Raw genomic sequence first — 21,240 nt, forward strand, 5'->3', positions numbered from 1 at the left:
CTTCAACTGCAACCCAATTGTTACCCGCTATAACCACCTGGATGCAGCTCAATTTAAATTACGCACTAGACAAGAATAATATGCAGCCAAAAAAAAGAAACAACATCCTGGAAAAAGGAAACACTTATAGGGAATGCAAAATTTAGAAAACCATGGGAAATGTAAGCAGGAACAACATGGTTACCTTAATGCTTTTACACTCACAATTCAGAAATCAGTGAGTGCTTTTGCCTGAAAAGTTAAGGACACGACTACAGGGCCCTGAATGGACCCATTTCAATGGCCATTGCTTATATCCTTACAAAACGTAAGCAGCATGGTAAAAAGACCACATCCCTGGCCACAGCACACATTTTGTTTTCCAATCCACACATTGCAGTACCTCCAGGATTGGTGCACTAGTTCCAAGTCCAGGGAAAACAAAGACAAGAAAACAGAAATAGCGCTTCACTATCAAACTCTGTAAAAGTGGCGCTAATGTGTTTTAGTGTGAATAAAATCAGTTTTGCCAGTTTGCTACCACTCTGTCTTACTTTATTTAGTTATTTATCTATTTTTCATATTTTTAGCCTTTTATTCCCAATGCTGCACTTTGGAAATAAAATGTCAGAAAAATACGACATTTCCTGCAAAAGCATCTTTCTTTTTTGGATCCATTTCACAGGGAAGCAAATAAAAGAAAGGAGAGGAAAGAGAGTGAGAACCCCGTCTTGAAGTCACGGTTTTCATGGGTGTCCACAGGGGGGGCAAGGAGGGTCGCTCCAGGAGGGGCAAGCGCCCCTCCGTGCCCCACCTTGTGGACGCCTATGATCCCACAAAAAGTCTAACGTCCTTACAAGATCATAGGAAACAGGAGACAGACCATTCCCGTGATGCCAAGTGTCAAAGTTCTTCCAATGACGACTGTAAGATCTCTTGATCGAAAGCCTGCAATATGACTGGATGCTCTGAGCTACCTCAAGCAAACAACCCTGACTCAACCAAGTCAACCTCTTAAGTGCCATACCCCCAGCCAAAGGCACAGGAGAGAGGATGCGTTGAAAAGAAGCGGAGAAGGGTGTATGAGAAACCTCCAATGAGGAAACACTCCAAAACCCTAGTGAAGGGGAAACTAAGGCCTACAGGATCACTCCAGAACAACCAGAAGAACCTCCACCTAATACAACCGAATCTTCCTGAGGACCTGGGGAATCAATCAATCAATCAATCAATCAACACATTTATATAGCGCACTACTCACCCGTGAGGGTCTCAAGGCGCTGAGAAGGGGGGGTGCTGCTACTGCTCGAAGAGCCAGGTCTTGAGGTGTTTCCTGAAGGTGAGATGGTCCTGGGTCATACGTAGGTGTGCGGGGAGGGAGTTCCATGTTTTGGCTGCCAGGTTGGAGAACGATCTTCCTCCGGCGGTGGTTCTTCAAATCCGTGGGACGGTGGTGAGGGCGAGGTTGGCTGAGCGGAGCTGGCGGGTGGCAGTGTAGAACGAGAGGCGGTAGTTGAGGTATTCGGGGCCCATGTCGTGGAGCGCTTTGTGTGCGTGGGTGAGGAGCCTGAACGTGATCCTCTTGTTGATGGGGAGCCAGTGCAGGTTTTTCAGGTGGGCGGATATGTGGCTATGGTGAGTCGAGGATGAGTCGTGCGGAGTCGTTTCTGAAGTTTGGCGGTGGCTCCTGCGTATAGGGCGTTTCCGTAATCCAGGCGGCTGGTGACGAGGGCCTGGGTGACCATCTTTCTGGTTTCGGTGGGGATCCACCGGAAGATCTTTCGGAGCATGCACAGGGTGTTGAAACATGATGACGAGACGGCGTTGAATTGCTTGGTCATTGTGAGGATGAATCCTAGGTTGCGTGCGTGGTCCAAGGGTGTTGGCGCAGAGCCCAGAGCTGAGGGCCACCAGGAGTTACGCCGTCCGCCTCCACCCCACTTTTAATATATAACCAAAAAGTACATTAAAGCAAGTTAAAAAGATTTACCTTTTAACCATGGCGTCCCCGGGCTGCCCTTCTCCTCTTCTTCGGCATTAGAAATACTGATAAGGAAACTGTGCTGGCGCGCACGCCCACGCTTGCGCATTTCTAGGTGAGAAGCGGAGTTCTCTGCCCAAGGTTAATACAGGAGCCCCTGGGAACACGGGATGGAGAAAGCATCTATTGCACATGCCAACTGTGAAGGGATGAGGCTGCAAAAATGTGCGAGATGGCCATCTCCTCTGAGGCTAGCAGATCCAGCTAGGGGCCCCTCACGACCATGACCCCTTCCACAAAAGGACTGGTGAGCACCACGGGCCTGAGGAAAAGCAAAGGGGCAGTGATAACCAAAACCTCTACTTCGGGGTAAAAATGCATCTTTTAGTAAAGCTGTTTTTTAAATTGTAGGTCAGAATAGCCCACTTTTTAGAAAGTTGTCATTTTCTTACTTAACCATTTCGTACCTCTGCCGATCTCCTGAATAATCGTCTGGGTCAGGGTGGCAGTTGGGCATTTGAGCAGTCACTCTAGATGGTCATACAAGGGGAGCTTAAGTGTGCCATGCATATCCCGAAGGCCCATTGTCAGGCTGAGGGGCCTTCCTGAGCCAGAGTGGTGGGAGAAGTTTACACTGACACCGGATAAGGCTGTGCCTGTTCCCTCACAAAGCAGTCTCCATCCTGTGTAGTGTGTCTGGAGCCAAGAAGTGCAGGGTTTTGTACACTACAAAGACCTTCCTTTAAAGTCTCCCTACTTCAAAGGGCAAAATGGGTATAAGTACTGGACATCCGATACAATATACTCAGAACACGTCTGTACTGAGGACATTATGGGAGGAGGAACATCTGTTGTGCTGCCAGGAGGGACTGACACTTTGCTGTTTGCTTTGCTGTGTTGGCCCGCTGCCTGCTGCCTGCTGCCTGCTGCTTCTGTCACTGGAGTGAGAGGACTCAACTTTGCTCTCTACATCCTTTTTTCTGTACTTATACAAGGGATTGAGTGGAGCTTGCATCCTGTTGGAAGTCTCAGGGCCATCAAAAACGTTGCCTGTAGTACCTGGGCCCCTCTGCTAAGAGCCCTACTTGCCATGTGGTGCCAAATCCAGTTCCTGGGTCCTTGGAAGTGAATTCAGTGCTACAAGAAGAAACCAATGCTGAGTGACTTCAGAACCGGTGCTGGTCTCCAACCTTGACGCTGTGATGCTGTGCTGCTGCCTGCGCCGATGCTGTGGTTCCCGCTCGATGCAATGATCGCATTTTGCAGCGCAAGCTCCCACGACGATGCAGGGCCTCCAAAGAAAATGCCACTGCGGGATTCCTGAGCACCGTGCCACCGACATCCATGACATTCCGACTCCGATGTCGCAGCTGTTGCTCAGTGGTTCAACCTCAATGTTGTGAAACCAACACCTTGCGGCTTATCCAGCAGTGAGGAACCGAGGTTCATCTTGCCAACTACCACATCACCTCCCCTGTGCCCTGCAACATCCCTGTGCGTCAGCGACTCTGGAACTTTGCACTGCCATCAGGAACTGATGCCTCACTTGCTTTAGTGATGCTTCACCTCCTTCGAACAAGGCACTGTCCTCGAGTGCTGAAGTGCCAACAACCTGCATAGCAGTACGGTACCAATGTTGCACTTGCCTCCCCGATGCCTCACCTCCCCCGCGTCTTGCATCGTCTTTAATTTCCAATGCCTGCAAGGTACTGTACCGTGGCTCCCGACGCCGGCCCTTGCTCCAAGGAGGTCGGACTGCATTTGTGAAGTCAGCAACATCAATTGCGACCAGAGAGTCCTGTTGGAGCTATTGTTTTGTAAAAGCAATACGTGAATTATTCTTTGAAAATGTATGTCTCAACTTGTGTAAGTTGGATCTTCGTCTGTTTGGTCTTGTTTTACTCAGATGAATATTGGCTATTTTTCTAAACTAGTGTGAAGTACCTTTGTGGTGTTTTCACTGTGTTACTGTGTGTATGTGCTCAAATACTTTACACATTGCGTCTTTCATCTAGACTGACTGCTTCGCGTAAAGCTACCAGAGGATGAGCACAGGTAAACTTTTAGTGTGTACTATATGTACCCTGACTAGGGTGGTGGTTCCTGGTTGTACAGGGTGCATACCCTGACAACTTGAAACCCAATTTCTAACAAACCTAGTGACTCTTCATTGTGGTTGTCACCCTTAGTGGTAGCCCACAAACACAGTGGATAATTTAGGGTTTGTGTTGACATCTGTTGCCTCAACAGAGAGATGTGGGTTGATTCTCACACATTAGTGAGCAGTTGGCTAGGTTGAGGGAAGTAACATACTTTTCCAAGTTAAATTTGGCTTCAGTGTACCACAAAATAGTGCTGCAACCAGATTTGAGGCATCTGATAGCTTTTATTTCCCCCTTTGGAACATATCGGTAATGCTGCATGCCTTTCGTATTGGGTTCAGCAGCTTACGTTTTTCAAAGGGTCATGTGCAACATCCTCAAGGGTAAGGGTATCCAGGGGTTATCAATTTTTCAGGATTATGTACTAATTTGTGCACCAGACATAGAAACACATAGTAGAATTCTAGATGAGGTGTTAAAGAGATTCCAACTCCATGAAGTTGTGCTCTGAAGAAACAATGTATATTCTTAAGTGATAAAGTTGAAGATTTGGGCCACTTCATATCCAGTCATGGAATTGAACTGAAAGCTAGCTAGGTTAAAAAGAAACACACAGGCTGGACCACCTGTAGATAAAGCCGGCTTGAAATTATTCTTTGGCATTTGTGAATCCAACTCCTGTTTCTTACAAATATATGCAACATGGGTTAAGACCTTTATCTTTATTTTATTTATTTATTATTTGAGTTTGTAGGGCGCAACAGCTACCCAAAAAGGGTTTCCCGGTGCCAAGGCAGACAGAGAGCAGAGAATAGGGAGGCAGTTAGATGAGAATATTGATTGAATAGCCAGGTCTTAAGAGCTCGACGGAAGTGAGTGTAAACAGTTTCCTTACAGATGGCAAGGGGGAGAGTGGTCCAGAGGGACGGACCTACATAGGAAAAAGATCTTCCCCCCATCCTGGTAAGTCTGACCCTGGGCACCACAAAACTGCCCATGGTTTCCGACCGCAGGTGACGGAAGGGAACGTAGGGGTGAACAAGTGACTGAAGGTACTGGGGTGCTGTGCCTGTTTTGATTTTGAACATATAGCTCAGGGCTTTGAACTTAATACGGTTCTCCACCCTGAGCCAATGTAGGTCACGGAGATGTCCGGAAATAGGGGAGGCTCTGGGAATCCTGTAGAGAAGTCTAGCCGCAGAATTTTGTACTAGCTGAAATCTACGGATCACTGCCTTGTTGGAGCCAAGGTAAAGAATGTTACCGAAATCGAACCATGAGGTGATGAGGGCATGGACCACTGTTTTTTGGGTGGTGACTGGTAGCATCCAAATGATTTTCCTGAGCCATTTTAGAATGGTAAAGCAAAGTGCTGTGACCTTAACTGTTTGCTGGTGCATGGTCAATGCGTCATCAATGATGACGCCCAAGTTTTCGACATGGCTGGAGGGTTTTGGGAGATTACCCATCTCGGCTGGCCAGTGCGAAGGACTCCAAAGATCTTTCTTCTTGCCCAGAATCAGTATTTCAGTTTTTTTGCCGTTTAACTTAAGGTGATTATTAGAGATTTTGCTAAGGCCCTGTTGAAGAAGAGAGGGTGCAAAGGGGTCAGAACTTGAGAGGGAGAAAATAATCTGGGAATCGTCGGCATAAGTAAAAAGCGATGTCTGCTAACAGTCTGACGTACAGGTTGAAAAGCAGTGGAATAAGGATCGATCCCCGGGGTACCCCATACGGAGATGAATAAACCTTGGAGCAGGCCGTGGCTGAGAAAATTTGAAAGGTGTGGTTGTCACGAAAGGAAGTGATCCCTTTTGGGGGTCATCAAGGATGGGAAGAAAGAAGGACCAGAGGAGATATGAGAAGTAAGACTAAGGGGCCCATTACATCCTAATGCCCCCCACGGGACCCTCGCCTTTATGGTGGGCGGTCCCAATCCCCGTCAGGATGGCAGGCAGGCAAAGTCCGCCCGCCATCCTAATGACCCCTAATGACCCCTATATTTGGAGAGAAAGTGGTCAGACCAGTACAAGGGTACTGCAGGAGTACATTTAATGTGGGAAAGACTAGAAAAAATCGGGTCCAACAGGTGACCAGCTGTATGTGTTGAGCCGGATTAAGTGAGTTAATGTTCAAGGCGGCTAGGTCGGCAATGAAATTGCTACATGTTGAATTGGACAGGTCATCAAAATGTAAAATAAGGTCACCCAGGAGCGAGATGTTTTTGGAGCTCATAAGTAAGGGGGTTATATAGCTAGGAAACGAGGTGGCCCATGGTATTGGGTGTCCTGGTGGGCGGTAAACAAGCAAACCAGAAAGCATGAAGTTGGGATTTAAGGCTAACTTAAAGAGGGAGGCTTCGCAGTTGGGGATGTCTACAGGATCAAATCTGCATTGCATACAATTTTTTAAAATAATGGCTATGCCCCCTCCAGATTTGGATACTCTGTCCTTCCGAACAATAGCATAGTTTGGTGGTAGTGCTGCAGCTATATCAGGTCCGGCGCTCTCGTGGAGTCAGGTCTCAGTAAGGAATACGGTGTCTGGCTGTTCGTCCCAGAGAAGGTTCAAAATGTTCAACTTGTGTTTGGGGAGTGAGCGACAGTTGAGACTAAGGAATAAAAAGTCCTTAGTAGGGGGAGCTGTAGTATGAGTGTGAGAACTGTGTCTTGTTATAGTGGAGGGATAAGGCTGGTTAGTAGAAGGGGAGAAGTTGCAGCTCGGACAAGTTTTGTCAGCTATATTTTCAGCTGAGTAAAGTTTGCAACCTTTTAAGGAAGGGGGGCGGAGAGCTAAGATTTGATCGGGTGAGAACATAAGTCTGTATGATGCCGTTTGACCAGGGGTCGTGGCACCTGGCCCTCGTCGGACGGGGACGGTCGCAGACGGGATTGCCTTCGGCACGCCACGGCGCGCCCGCTGTGCGGGTTGACTGGCATCTGCTTAAAGTAGTGAACGGGGCTCTAGATTACGTGACCGTCGGAGCTCCACCTCTACTCGTCCAGCCAGCAGTGAGCAAGCAAAGAGGACTGGTTCTGCCCAACACCCTCCACAACAATCAGGCATAAAGCCCGCGGTGGACCGAAGTGAGTGCACATTTAAAAACAAACAGTGTGTAACAATTTAGCAGCTTAGTGAAGAAAAGAATTAAACAGTCACTGGTGCCGGTTTATTAGGAAACAAAGGAGATAGTGCCTTTCAGCAGAATTAGCGAGGCAAGGCTAAAACTTATACTACTCGCTGCCTATCTAGTACTGCGTGCATCCCTCATATGTTAATGAGTGGTATAGCATTTGAATGTAATGTGGAGTGACAACACGTTTTTGAGTGGAAAAAGAGCAGTTGACTTCTTCTAAGTTACTGAAACATTATGACCCAGATTTGCAGTGTGTAATAATGGTTGACGCCAGAAATATGGGATTAAGTGCTGTTCTCACTCAGGTGAAGGATGCCCAGGTTCAAACAGGTGGTTATGCTTACCGGGTCTTGACAATTGCTGAGAAGCAATATTCAGTGATAGAGAAGAAACGCTTGACTTGCTGGTGGGCGGTCATAAAGTTTTGGAATTATGTGTGGGGTAAAGGTTTTGTGATTCAAACTGACCATAAGCCAGTGGTTTATAGACTAAGTCAAAAGAATACTGGAGGATTTACACCGCATATTGTTTGACTCTCTACTAAACTACTACAATTTGATTTTGTCCCAGAATATATTCCAGGTGCCAAAATGGTTGTGCAGATTATCGTTCCCAGTTTTCAAATTGTGTGGAGGAATAAAATGAGTTTGGCTCTGAGGAAGAGATTGAGGATTGTATTGTTGCATCTCTAGATTTACCTCAGATGGGCCCTTTTTCGAAACGTGACTGACTCAAAGCATGAAAGGAAATGCCACTCTGGGTATAATCATAAAGTAAGTTGAGTCAGGGTGGCCAAAGGAGAGACTTGAAGACTTTTGTCAAGATAGTGAAAGAACTGTCCGTTGATGATGGGTTGTTATAGAGTGGTGACAAATTTGTTCCACTTATCTCATTAAGAAACCCAAATATTGTTCAAGCCTATGAAGGCCACTTAGGGGTTATAATGACTAAGAGACATATGAGATTGTCTTTTTGCTGGCCTTCAATAGACAGGAAGATGGATCAGGTAGTAAAAGAATGTGTTATTTGTTCCAGTTGTGACAAGTCTACGAAGTTAAGGACTCCACCATGGAGTCCCATTGAATTGCCAACAGCTCCATGGGAACAGGTTGGGATAGATATTGTGGGTCCATTTAACTCTCTTGCTAGTACTTCTTATTTTGCTCTAGTCATGAAGGACTATTATTTCAAATGGCCAGAGGTCAAGTTTGTGGGTGACATTTCATTGAAGGTGGTGGTCATATTTTTAAAGGAAGTATTTCTAAAGGAAGGGTTCCCAGCAACATTAATATCAGATGAAGAGCCTCAATTTGTGTCTAGTGAAGAAGAACCTTTCTTGAAATCTAGTGGCATCAAGCATCTCAGTTCTTTATATCATCCCCAAGCCAATGGTCTGGTTGAAAGGATGAACAAAGTGTTGGGAGAGTTCATTCAGTGGAGCATAGCTAACAGATGTGTGGTGGTGAATGATGTCAAATCAATACTGTGGTTTTACAGCACCACCCCGCATGCATCCACTGGAGTGTCGCCTTTCGAATTGCTTGGAAGGAGAGCTACGATTTGTTTCTGTCCAGCATGGATGAACAAGTAGGTCGAGGCGAATGATCATAATTGGATGAAAGAAGGTATCTTTCTGAAGGTGGCGAAAGTACAAGAGAAACAGAAAAAAATATTTTGACAAAGGAATAGAGTAAAAGTTGCAAAGCATAAAGTGGGTGAGAGGGTTTGTGTGTGTAAAACTGTACATGTAAAGAAGGGTGGAACCAAGTTTGGTCTGGCTGCCAAAATCCTGGAAGTAAAGGGAAATAGTGTCAAAGTGGATGATGGACAATAGTGGAACAGTGGCTGTGTGGTAAAAGTGAGATACAGAGAGGAGACTTTGGACAAAAGCAAGGTTGGAATTTTGGAGTAATTATGGCATGTCTGGTATGTATTCAGCAGTGTCTGGACCATGTGAAGGTGAGAGTGTAACATTCAAAGAACATGGCCAGGGGGCATGTGTGAGACACAGCAGTCAAGTGAGAAACTTGGTGAACAGTCACAATATCACATTTTTAATATCAAAATGGTAAAATATCGAGTTTTAAATATCGAGTGGACATAATATCACAAAAATATAGTGGTGCAGAATATCTAAATTCAGGTAAGAAATATGTATGTTTGAATTTTTTTTAAGTAATGAATTTTATGTTAATATTTGCGTAATTTACTTCTGTAGCGGGTTGTGGGTTTATAGGGGAATTGGGTGGGAAGTAATTTAATTATATTAAAATAAATTAAATATTATTTTCTATTTATAGGCATTGATAATTAATGTATTGTTAATTCATTTTTAACTGGTAATTAATTTTTATTAATTGTAATTAATGTTTATTAATTGATTAATTGATCATTATATTATTTGTATTAATTTATTATTCAGAGCGGGTTGTGGGTTTATAGAGGAATAGGGTGGGAAGTAATTTAATTGTAATTAAATCAATATTCATTTTTATTTATTGGCATGGATAATTAATTTATTGTTAATTCATTTTTAACTGGTAATTCATTTTTATTAATTGATTAATTGATCATGATATTGATTGTATTCATTTATTTTTCTGAGCAGGTTGTGGATTTATAGAGGAATAGGGTGGGAAGTAATTTAATTGTAATTAAGTAATTATTGAAATTATTTTTGTGTATTGATAATTAATTTACTGTTAATCAATTATTAATTGGTAACTGTTTTTATCACTTATTACATTTTGGTATTTATAATTAAATACTTTGTAATTGGTAATTAATTTTGATTCATTTTTATTGGTATTGATAATTAATTTATATATATTTAATTCTTAAATCATTACTTTCCCTACTGTTGCACTCACTGGAGTGGGCATAGTAAATTATTCCTGCCCATTATCCAACACTTTCCCTACTGTTGCACTCACTGGAGTGGGAATAGTAATTTTTACCCCTACGCTATCCAACACTTTCCAACATTTTCCCTACTGTTGCACTCTCTGGAGTGGGAATAGTAATTTTTACCTCTACGCTATCCAACACTTTTCCTACTGTTGCACTCACTGGAGTGGGAATAGTAATTTTTACCCCTACGCTATCCAACACTTTCCCTACTGTTGCACTCTCTGGAGTGGTAATAGTAATTTTTACCCCTACGCTATCCAAGACTTTCTCTACTGTTGCGCTCACTGGAGTGGGAATAGTAGTTTTTACACCTATGCTATCCAACACTTTCCCTACTGTTGCACTTACTGGAGTGGGAATAGTAATTTGTACCCCTATGCTATCCAACGCTTTCCAAAACTTTCCCTCCTGCAGCACTCTCTGGAGAGGGAATAGTAATTTTCACCCCTATGCGATCCAACACTTTCCCTACTGTTGCAGTCTCTGGAGTGGGGAATAGTAATTTTTACCCCTACGCTATCCAACACTTTCCCTACTGTTGCACTCACTGGAGTAAGAATAGTAATTTTTAGCTACCTGCTATCCAACGCTTTCCCTACTGTTGCACTGACTGGAGTGGGAATAGTAATTTTTACCCTCCCACTATCCAACACTTTCTCTACTGTTGCACTCACTGGAGTGGAAATAGTACATTTTACCCTCCCACTATCCAACACTAAAAATATTGAATATTTTTTAATATTATTATGTTAACATATATATGTATTAAAAAATGGATGTTTTTTAATTTACATTAATTATTTATTAATTTTAAGGTTAGTTAAGTATGTTTTACTTGATTACATTCATTATTTCATTATCTTACATTACTTTTAAGACATTAAAAAAATTAGATATTTTGACAAACTATATTATTTGCAACGATATTTTGGATTCGATATTTTTGTACTTGCCTGTTTGTAGATAGGAATTCGATATTCTGTCATACTATATTTTTTCATCAATATTTTGCCAGGTCGATTTTTTGCTCCTCGATATTCTGTCAGTGATCCGCGAAACTTACCTCTTAGATCTAGAGTTTAGCTTATGTTTCAGTTTTGGGATTCCTTATTCCACAGGGTTAGAATATAATGGAAAATGTGCATTGATTTGCTTGCTTACACTAGCATTTGTTTTCTGGTTTGATGTTATTTTTTCCATATGTTTTTTTTCAATTTTTTGGTATTGTAATATTTGCTACATTTTGTGTAGTATTTGCATTGTTTGTTAAGAATTTGTATTGCAAAAGGGAGAAGCCATGTAGTATCTATGTACATGCACTCGTGCTTGCACTCATGGAACACTTGTTATTGTTGATCAAGGTTCTATGTGGACTGCTTTTTAAATGATTCAGCAATTGTTGCTGTACCTGTTGTACCACCAGCAACTCGTCAATTTCATGCTCAAGAAACTCACCTTTCCATTGTAATTTGAAGCCTCCTTTGTTCTTGAGGCAAGTAGAGAGCTTTATAGGCCTGGTTATGAAAACCAAGCCATGAGTTCATCAACTGGGAGTCAGTGGAAGGCTTGACAAATCGCAAAAACATGGTCACTTGTCTTCAAACCATTTATTGCACTGACAACTGCATTTTGAGCTCCCTGTAGTCTACATATAAGATTTGTTGGCTGATCTGCATAAAGAGCATTTTAGTAATCAAAATGAGAATTCACAGCAGCATGTACCAAGAGAGCTTGGCTCTTTAAGAATAAGAGTGGAAGCACTGGTTTAACTCTCATACGAGAGGGAAAACTATTTCGAACCATTGATTGAATTTGATGATTAAGGGGTGTGTCAGAATTGAAAAGAAATCCCACATTGTCATATTCACTAGAGCAGCTATTTTGAGACTGAAGATGTACTGAGTCTCAAATTGAAGATCAGCCCTAGACTTTGTTTCACTTCTATTTTTTGTGTTTGGTAATTGAAAAAGGTGTGTCTTATCGAGCCTTACATAAAAAAGGGGGGCATTTTTATATGGGGTTGCACCTCTTGTGAAAATTTGTTGTACACCTACTTGTTGTTTGCGTATTCTTCAAATGACTGCGGTTCACTTGAGATAGCATAAGCCCAAAGGAGTAATGCTATGTAGTTACATTAAATTACATGTAAGGAAAAACGCAATCACTTAAAGAAGCCCAACACACATAATATCACCCAAAAGGTAAATATGGTGAAATTAAATCATGCAGTGTCAATTTTATCCCGTGAGTCCCAACCCATAAATTGCTAGCCACCCAACTTTACACATGACATGTCAAAGGTAGGTCAGGCATGGCAAGCTTTAATCAAAGCAAACACAAGGAGATGATGAACAGAGTGCTGAAACTTTTCAGACACTCACACCCAGTCACAGATCTGAGTTGAATCCATCATCGTTCTTTAGTGCACTTCGCCACCCCATTTCAGACACAGCTAAATGCAAATCAGTCTGAACAGTCCAGCGTGAACTGCCAAGCCATGTCTTCCCTGGACCAGAAACAAGCATCCTGGGACCGGTTTTGGGCTAACAGCCTTAATCAGCCAGGCTATCTTGAATCCAGTGGCAAAGTGAGTAAGGGACCCACGACTGGGCATACCCTGCCAGCTTAGGGCGAACAAAGCAACCACAAGGAGATGATGAACGGAGCGATGAAACTTTTCAGACACTCACTTCAAGTCACAGATCTAGATTGAATCCATCATCGTTCTTAAGCTTACTTCACCACCCCAGTTCAGACACAACTTTATACAAATCAGTTTTGAGTCTGTGCCTCATGGGAACAGTCCAGCCTGAACTGCCAAGCCATACATTCCCTGGACGGGAAACAAGCATGCTTGGACCAGTTTCCGAAACACCGAAACCGATCCTAGGATGCTTGTTTCCCGTCCAGGAAGGACCTGGCCTGGCAGTTCGGGCTGGACTGTTCCTATTGGGCGCAGGGTCAATACTGATTTGCATATGGCTGGGTTCAAACGGGATGGCATGGTGAGCAAAAAAACGATGGATTTAGGCCCAGATCTCGGTACTGGGGTAAATGTATGACATTGTTCTGCATTATGTCCATCAATTCTTCTTTAAGTTTTAATCAAAGCCATTAATTATGAGGCAACACATACAAAGTTGATACACAGTGAACAGAATACATGGCTTCCATTAATTCAACAAAAATGGTCTACACATAGTTAAATCTAATAAAGAAGCAGTATCAATAAAGGGAATAAAGCATAACATTATGGTAGTCCATATTAATTAAATAGGAGTGGACGTTTCATCCAAATGGTCAAATTGACCAAGGTCATCATCAGGACGAAAGTATTCCAAGACATATGACCAACAGCCTATTGTTTGTACAGTAATGATCAAGGAAGACAGGGATAACAACACCCATCAACAGAAGTAGCTGAGGTTAGGTAAGTCCTAGTATGAATAGGATAAGAGCTGATTTAAATAGGAACATTCGTAGATCCCTCGAGGAAAAGCAATCTCTTGGAGAATCGGATACTGGGCATGCAGGAACTAAACACAGCTGCATCAATAGCACAGTCAAATATCTGTGTGCTTGAAACAAATGGAGCTATAGTCACGTCACATCTGAATCAGCTGCAATTAAGCCAGTCCAAAATGTGTAAAGTTACATGGCTAGCAATTTATGGGTTGGGACTAATGGGATACGATTGACTCTACAGTTAAATTTGCAATATTTTCCTTTTGGGTGTTTCTATGTCTGTTAGGCTTCATGAAGTGATTTAGTTTTCCCTTACATGTGTTTTAATTAACTGCATATAATTAATCCTTTAGGCTAATGCTATCTCAAGTGAACAACATTCATTTGCAGAATATACTTACCCTGGTTCCTGGGGTTACTGGGTCGACCCCGTAAGTTGATACTACTGTTATTTGCATATGACTACAGGCCACCATTAAAGTTAATTAGCTATAAAGAGATCTGGGGGCTAGGCAGATCCTTCCATGCCCATCAATGACAGGTGTTTGAGGCTGAAAGAAAAGGGCCCAGTTTTCTTCTGGCAGTAACCATTCAGTTAGAATAGAGTAAAACCACCAAAAATGTGTGTCTAATATGGACCACTGCTCAAGAAGGATATTATGAGCTACTGCATCAAAGGCCGCCAAGACCTCAAAAAAGTCTGCGGATTTGAAAGTAGTGTTCAGATGTGCTGATATGGAAAGCTGCTCAGATGAATTAGAAGACCATATGCATATTACAAAGGCATTTAATCTTGGTCTTGAGATTCACCAGTAACTTTCAGATGATATGTTAAGGGAAAATTGCCCAGCAACCAGTTGAGTTGCTGTATTTTGTAGATCCTGAAAAAGAGTCATAAGTTACTAAGATACCCATGACAAAGACATCTACAGTACCCATCCTATAAGACAAAAGTGGTGTAGTACCACACCAGCAAGGAAAGCATTCGACTGAAGTGTCTCAGCTGATCTAGAAGGAATCTTAATGTGAGAATGAAAAACAGATAGTTCAAGTAGCTGCACACCCAGACTTTATAGAGTTGAGTTTAGGCATGGTCTAAAGACTTTGAGACAGAAATCTGAAGACCAAACAGGATTCTTGCTGCCAAAGATCAGGACCTACTATTCAACTAATCCTACACCAATGGAAGATTTTCAGGGTAAAGGTGAGTAGATTACATTTCAAATTGGGTGATTACAGTTTCAGGGACCTGTGCTAGGGTTACCTTTAGATTTATTTTAATTGCTGGTTCATTATACAGAAGGACCAGTTCAGCCCTTAATTGGCAGTCAGGCAAGTTTGGCGTAAAGATTGATTGTTACTTTTGTTACCTAGTCCATACTAATATTATAAAGAGAGAGCCCGAACCTTTGAGGCGGGTAATCTCAGTAACCACAGCACCAATCACAACACCCAATACAGCGTTGGAAAGGGCAGTTGCAGCAGAAAGACATAGGCTATGCAGACGGCCACTATATACATTTAAAAGGTAAAAGAACCGTGCCAGCAAAGTAGTCCCTTGTGGGCGTGTCTGCGTTGTGCTGTGGGCTGGGGGCCTGACTAACGCTGGGGGCGTGTGGTACGGCCATCATATTGTGGGCTGTGGGCGTGTGCTGGGGGCGTGACAAACGGTGGTGGCATGACAAACGCTGGGTGCGTGTGTCCGCCCTTCATGCCATGTGAGTCGTACATACAAGCGCCAATTACGTTGCTGCGCAGCATCAAGGGGCACGCTGGGGGCATGAGAAACATTGAGGGCGTGTGTCCGGCCTTTATGCCATGTGAACGCAATTGCGCCGCATCAAGGGGCACGCTGGGGGCGTGAGAAACGCTGGGGGCGTGTGCTACGTTCCACCCTTCATGCCATGTGGGTTGTACATTAATCAGAAGATTGTATGCTGTGGCCATGTGCTCGGGGCGTGACAAACGCGTTCTGCTGGAGGCGTGGTAAGTAACGTTACTGTAGCCTCTCCTGCGCGCCGTTACTGAACTTTCTCATTCAACGAAATTACACGCGCCTGCTAACATCAACCAGGGCTCTAGCCGGGCTCAGGCGGCAGATCAATACACTAATTACAAGCGCCTGATAACATCAACCAGGGCTGCGGCTGGGCCTCAAGCGGGGGAACACGCGCCTGCGAACAACAAACAGGCCTGCATCTGGGCCTCAAGCGGGGGAACACGCAAATGAGCGTGTCTGCGGGGTCAATTACTACAGCCTATCCTACTCGCTGTCACTCAACTCTCTCATTAACCCCTTTGGTGCTAAGGCAATTCCCGCTGTTACTCTAATTTCCATTGAAATGACAAGGTCAGCTCGGCTGCAGTGCATGACGAGCTGACCTTGTCATTAGCATGGAAGTGGTTAAACGGATTTACCCGCGGCTGATAACTCTCTCATTCAAAGACATTGCACGCGCCTGCTAACATCAACCAGGGCTGTAGCCGGGCTCAGGCGGCAGATCACTACACCAATTACACGCGCCTGCTAACATCAACCAGGGCTGCAGCTGGGCCTTCTCTGTCCCGATTCTAATGAAACGAAGAATGTTGTCTACCGCGAGATTTTAAAATAAATTGCCCTTGCCAAATACACACATTACACACATTCTATTTCATACCCGGACAACGTCGGGACGGGCTGCTAGTGACCTATAAATGCAATAAAAGAAGAATAAAAAAGGTTGTCAATTTCTGATAGGAGTACTTCATTAATGAGTGCTTGTGGAGGACTGTGTAAGTTGTCTGAATCACATTGCATGTCAGACTTTCATTTGTGCTTGAAGTGAGGTGATGAAGTTTTGATAGTATGAATTTTGTAGCATTGTCAAGGGTGCTGCATGGTGTAATGAAAGCGTTGAAATAATGATGTTCTAATTCTGGGTTTCAATATAGTAATACCACTATATTATGTTATAAAGGAATTTATACATCGCGCACTGCTACTCAAGAGTGTCCTGGCGCGTGGGAGAAAGAAAACATGAGAGACCGGAGGGACTAGAAGGACTGTTTAAACAGATACGTTTTTAGCCTCTTTTTGAATGCGGACAGTTCCTCAATATGCCAAAGATCCTCAGGGAGCCCATTCCAGAGCGTTGAGGCCTTAACTGAAAAGGACATCCCCCCCAGACGCGCTCTCCGAAATCTAGGGATCACCAGCCGTCTTTGCATAGCAGACCGCAAAGGGCGATTGGGAATGTAGAGGGACAGCCTGGCACCAATATAGGCAGGTCCCTGACCATGAAGTGCCTTATGGGTCATAGTCAGTGCTTTGTAATGCACTCGCTGGGCAACAGGGAGCCAGTGCAGATTACTCAGCTGCTTGCGCACGCTTAGGCATCTAGGGATATTAAATACAAGCCTAACAGCCGCATTCTGGATAACCTGTAATTTTCCCAGACGATATCCTGGGATGCCAAGGTAAAGGGCGTTGGCATAATCCAGGCGTGCCAGTATTAGGGCCCTGACCACCGTCTCCCTAGCAGCACGGGGAAGCAAGGGAAAAAATCTTCTCAGGGCTTTTAGTATGCCAAAGCACACCCCAGTCAGCCGCGTTATCTGTTCGTGAAAGCCTAAGTCACCCCCAAACCAAATTCCCAGATTTTTTGCAACACCGCAGTCTCCTGAGGGGCAAGGAAATCCGGGAGGCCAGAGAGACTCTCTAAAGGCAGGTGGAAAATGACCATAGAGGAGCACCTCGAACTTCTCTTCGTTACATTTCAGGCTAGCCTGGGCCATCCATGAAAAAACTGCTGATAAGCAGCGATGGGCCACCTCTGTTTGCAAATCATCCCCCTTCCAGGTAAAGAGAAGCTGGGTGTCTTCGGCATAGGCCATAATTTTGGCACCCAGCCTCTCCGCAAGACCAATCAGGGGGGTGAGGTAAATATTGAACAAGAGGGGGCTCAAGGTAGACCCTTGAGGCACCCCTGTTGCTACCATGGAAACCGATGAAGAGAAAGGGGGCATCCACACCTGTTGGGAGCGATTATCCAAGAAGGATCTAATCCATTCCCAAGCTGTACCATTGATCCCGATGTCAGACAGGCGGGAGAGGAGCTGGAGATGGGGTACCGTATCGAAGGCGGCAGAGAGGTCGAGTAAAATCAGAGCCGCCCTGCCGCCTGCATCCAGACACTCCCTAATAGCCTCCGAAATTTCCACAAGGGCCGTTTCAGTGCTAAATGCAGTTCTGAATCCAGATTGAGCTGGATGTAAAGCTCCTGTAGCCTCCACAAATCTCTCCAGTTGTTTAAAAGCCACCTTCTCACACACCTTAGCCAGGGCTGGTAGGAGGGAAATGGGGCGATAGTTGGAAAGAAGTGAGGGGTCAGCAGAAGGTTTCTTGAGAAGGGGGAGGAGTTTTGCATGTTTCCATTGCACAGGCACCCTCCCTGATTGGAGTGAGTCATTCACCAGCTTCACTACCTCCGGCACTACTGTCTCAGCCACCCCACTCAGGACCCTAGCATGGCAGGGGTCTGCCGGTGAGCCAGATTTTAGTGACTTGAGTATGGCTAGGACATCTCTCTCCTCGGCAGCGGAAAAATGTGAAAAAAATTGGGTGGGAACAGTGGGACATAAGGCAGGCTGATCAGATAGAGGGGACTGTCCTAAAGGGATAGTGCGTAGGCTATCTTGAATCTTTTGTATCTTGGCAGTGAAAAAGTTAGATAGATCCTCACACCATTGGAATGAGTTCGGAAAGGGGGGAAGTTCCGCATTAGGAGACAGAAAACTGCGTACGATAGCAAAGATCTCCTTGCTATTGTTGTTAGCCTTAGAAATTCTGTCAGCAAAAAAGTTACCTTTAGCTTCTTTAATAGCAGCATAATATTTCCTCTGAGCGGCCCGCAGTGCTGCCTTCGCACGAGGACAATACTCGCGGCGCCAGCCCCGCTCCAGTTTTTTACATGTTATTTTCAAAGCTTTAAGGGAGTTGTTAAACCAAGGTTGGGAGGGAGAGCCTCGGGGGGGGGGGCCCTTCCTCGCAGACTGGGAAAGTGAATTAGTTGCCTGGCGGATCCAGTTAGAAAAACTTTCCACTGCCTCAACCAAGTTGGCGGTTTTGACCGTTGATGTAAGGGCCAAAGCTCTAGCTAGAGCTGGGATGTTAGTCTTTTGTGGATACTGACTGACAACCATACCGGGTGACAGTGTAGAGCGGCCTATGTTCCAATTGAAGCAGATCAAAAAATGATCAGACCAGGTGACAAGCCTAGGGGCTAATACCCTGAGCTCGAAGTTCGAACATATTGGATCTAATACATGCCCACCAATATGAGTGGCCGCCGGCACCTGCTGGGTCATATGAGTAACATTACAGAGATCCAACAGGTCCCTCGACCCAGGAGCCAGCCGGTCCTCCAGGTGTATATTCAGGTCACCTAAAAGAAGAAACCTGGAGAACTGGAGAGCCCGGGAGGCAATGATCTCGTCCAGAAATTTAAGGAAAGTGCTTGGTGGACCCGGCTGCCGATAGACCAGTACCCCACCTAAAGAAAACTGAGGAGACAGGGCCAGTGAGAATTCTAATACCTCGGCCTCTGGGATCACCCTTGTGCACTCCTTCTTAATTGACCATACATCTCTGAACACTATGGCAACACCACCCCCTCTGCCAGATAAACGGTCCACCCTCACTATCTTATACCCCCTAGGGATAGCTAGTTCCACCACTGGCGAGCATGAATCGTTCAGCCAGGTCTCGGTGACAAATAAGAGATCAAGTTGTTCGTCAATGATCAATTCGTGGACATCGGCAGCATGTTTAACCATAGACCTTGCATTAATAAGTGCCGCTCGGATATTAGTTTTAAGGCCAGAGGGAAGGGCGGGAGCAGGTTGACTCAAGTTGTAGCGAAACTGACAGAAAGGGCAAGCCCTCGTCCTATCTTTCCGGACGTCCCAGTCTCTAGACCCACAGGAGACGCTACCTAGTTTAAGCAATGTATCCCGGTTATTTGAGATCTTTACCGCCACATCCTCGACCACGGAGGGATCAGGGCTCCCGGCCCTGGGCACTGCCGAGGCGCGGACGAGCGCAGCGGGCTTACCTCTGGCGCACCTCCGGCGCGCCATCGTCGCGCCCGCTGCGCTCGTCCGCTGCGCGCACGAGGGCACATCGCGTTTTAATGGTGTACACCCCCGAGCAGCTGGACCGCTAACTGCGGTCCAAGCAGCCTTCAGGCTGCACCCAAAATGGCGCCCACCCTCCACTCAATCGGCACGAACAGCCGTGGTGGACCGGGGCTGGGGAGGCAACACAAGAGGTAACAGAGCACAAATTATAATGTTTTTAAAAGCGCAGCTTACAAAAACAAATTATCACAGATTAAAAGAAAGTTCGGCGCCTGCATCTAAATCATGCAGGAGCGCCGCTTATCATTGGTTAAAAAGCACAGTAGTAATCACTGCAGCCTCTCGCTGTCACAATGCCCCCTGTGAGGAACAGGAGCTGCCACCACCTGCAAAACCCACAGCGAGCCTTGAGAATGCTGCCGCTTTATGGTGAACACCCCCGAGCAGCTGGACCGCTAACTGCGGTCCAAGCAGCCTTCAGGCTGCACCCAAAATGGCGCCCGCCCTCCACTCAATCGGCACGAACAGCCGTGGTGGACCGGGGCTGAGGAGGCCACACAAGAGGTAACAGAGCACAAATTATAATGTTTTTAAAAGCGCAGCTTACAAAAACAAATTATCACAGATTAAAAGAAAGTTCGGCGCCTGCATCTAAATCATGCAGGAGCGCCGCTTATCATTGGTTAAAAAGCACAGTAGTAATCACTGCAGCCTCTCGCTGTCACAATGCCCCCAGTGAGGAACAGGAGCTGCCACCACCTGCAAAACCCACCAGATGGTTCTAGTGTGATATAGTAGGGGATGAGGTGTACAGTGGAAAGTGTGAACCAAAGACTTGTTTTATGACTTAACTGAAATTGCTAGTCATGTGCTGCGGTGGAGATAGGTGAGTTCATCTTAAATCTGGTGAGAAAATGCTGGAAATATGTATGCATCTCTCCAGATTTACTGTGGAGTATAGCACATCTGCTAAATCCCTTTGAAACTTAGGAATCTGAATTGAATGGAAGTATATCAATAGAAGGGACCTTTTCATTTAACTAAAGGTTGCCATGAAAGCAAAAATAAAATACATAAAACTCACTGTCCCAGGCGACTTTGTCCCATCCAAAGCAACCATTGTATATCCGTAGCCTCTTGTACTCCTCTGGGGTGGCATGCTTCGCCCAAACTAAAAGAGGAAGCTTGTCCGAATAGATATGTGCAAATTCTGTGTCCATTATTTTCTTCCTTATGGCACTAGGACAGTCCTAAAGAGAAAGAAAAAAAGTTAATATATAAGCAATTCTGCGTCTGGTTTAGATTTTTAATACTCATTAATGTTTGACTTAGTGACTTGGAAATGTAATTTCACTTGATTTACATATCTGTATGCTGATAGGCCTGCAGGTGTTTTCCAGGGGAGTAAGGATTACTTTCATAATCCCAGGCTCCTTTCATAGGTGTCTCCAGTTAGTGGTAATAACGACTTTCCAACAAAATTCAGTTGTGAGGGAAAAAGAACATGGACATTATCAAGCTACACACAAATGACATTCAGTCTCCTG

General features: G+C 44.7%; 1 protein-coding gene across 1 annotated transcript in view; it reads right to left on the bottom strand.

The window, feature by feature from the left end:
• The window catches only part of LOC144769959 (alpha-N-acetylgalactosaminide alpha-2,6-sialyltransferase 2-like), a 607,277-nt gene that overhangs the window by 325,675 nt on the left and 260,362 nt on the right, over window positions 1–21,240 (bottom strand). The window contains exon 3 of the mRNA XM_078654157.1: window positions 20,778–20,943. Within this exon, the coding sequence (XP_078510283.1) occupies window positions 20,778–20,943 (166 nt within the window). The remainder of the gene's footprint in view (window positions 1–20,777; window positions 20,944–21,240) is intronic.

This window comes from Lissotriton helveticus, chromosome 7 (genome assembly GCF_964261635.1).
Source record: "Lissotriton helveticus chromosome 7, aLisHel1.1, whole genome shotgun sequence".
Taxonomy (NCBI): Eukaryota; Metazoa; Chordata; class Amphibia; order Caudata; family Salamandridae; genus Lissotriton; species Lissotriton helveticus.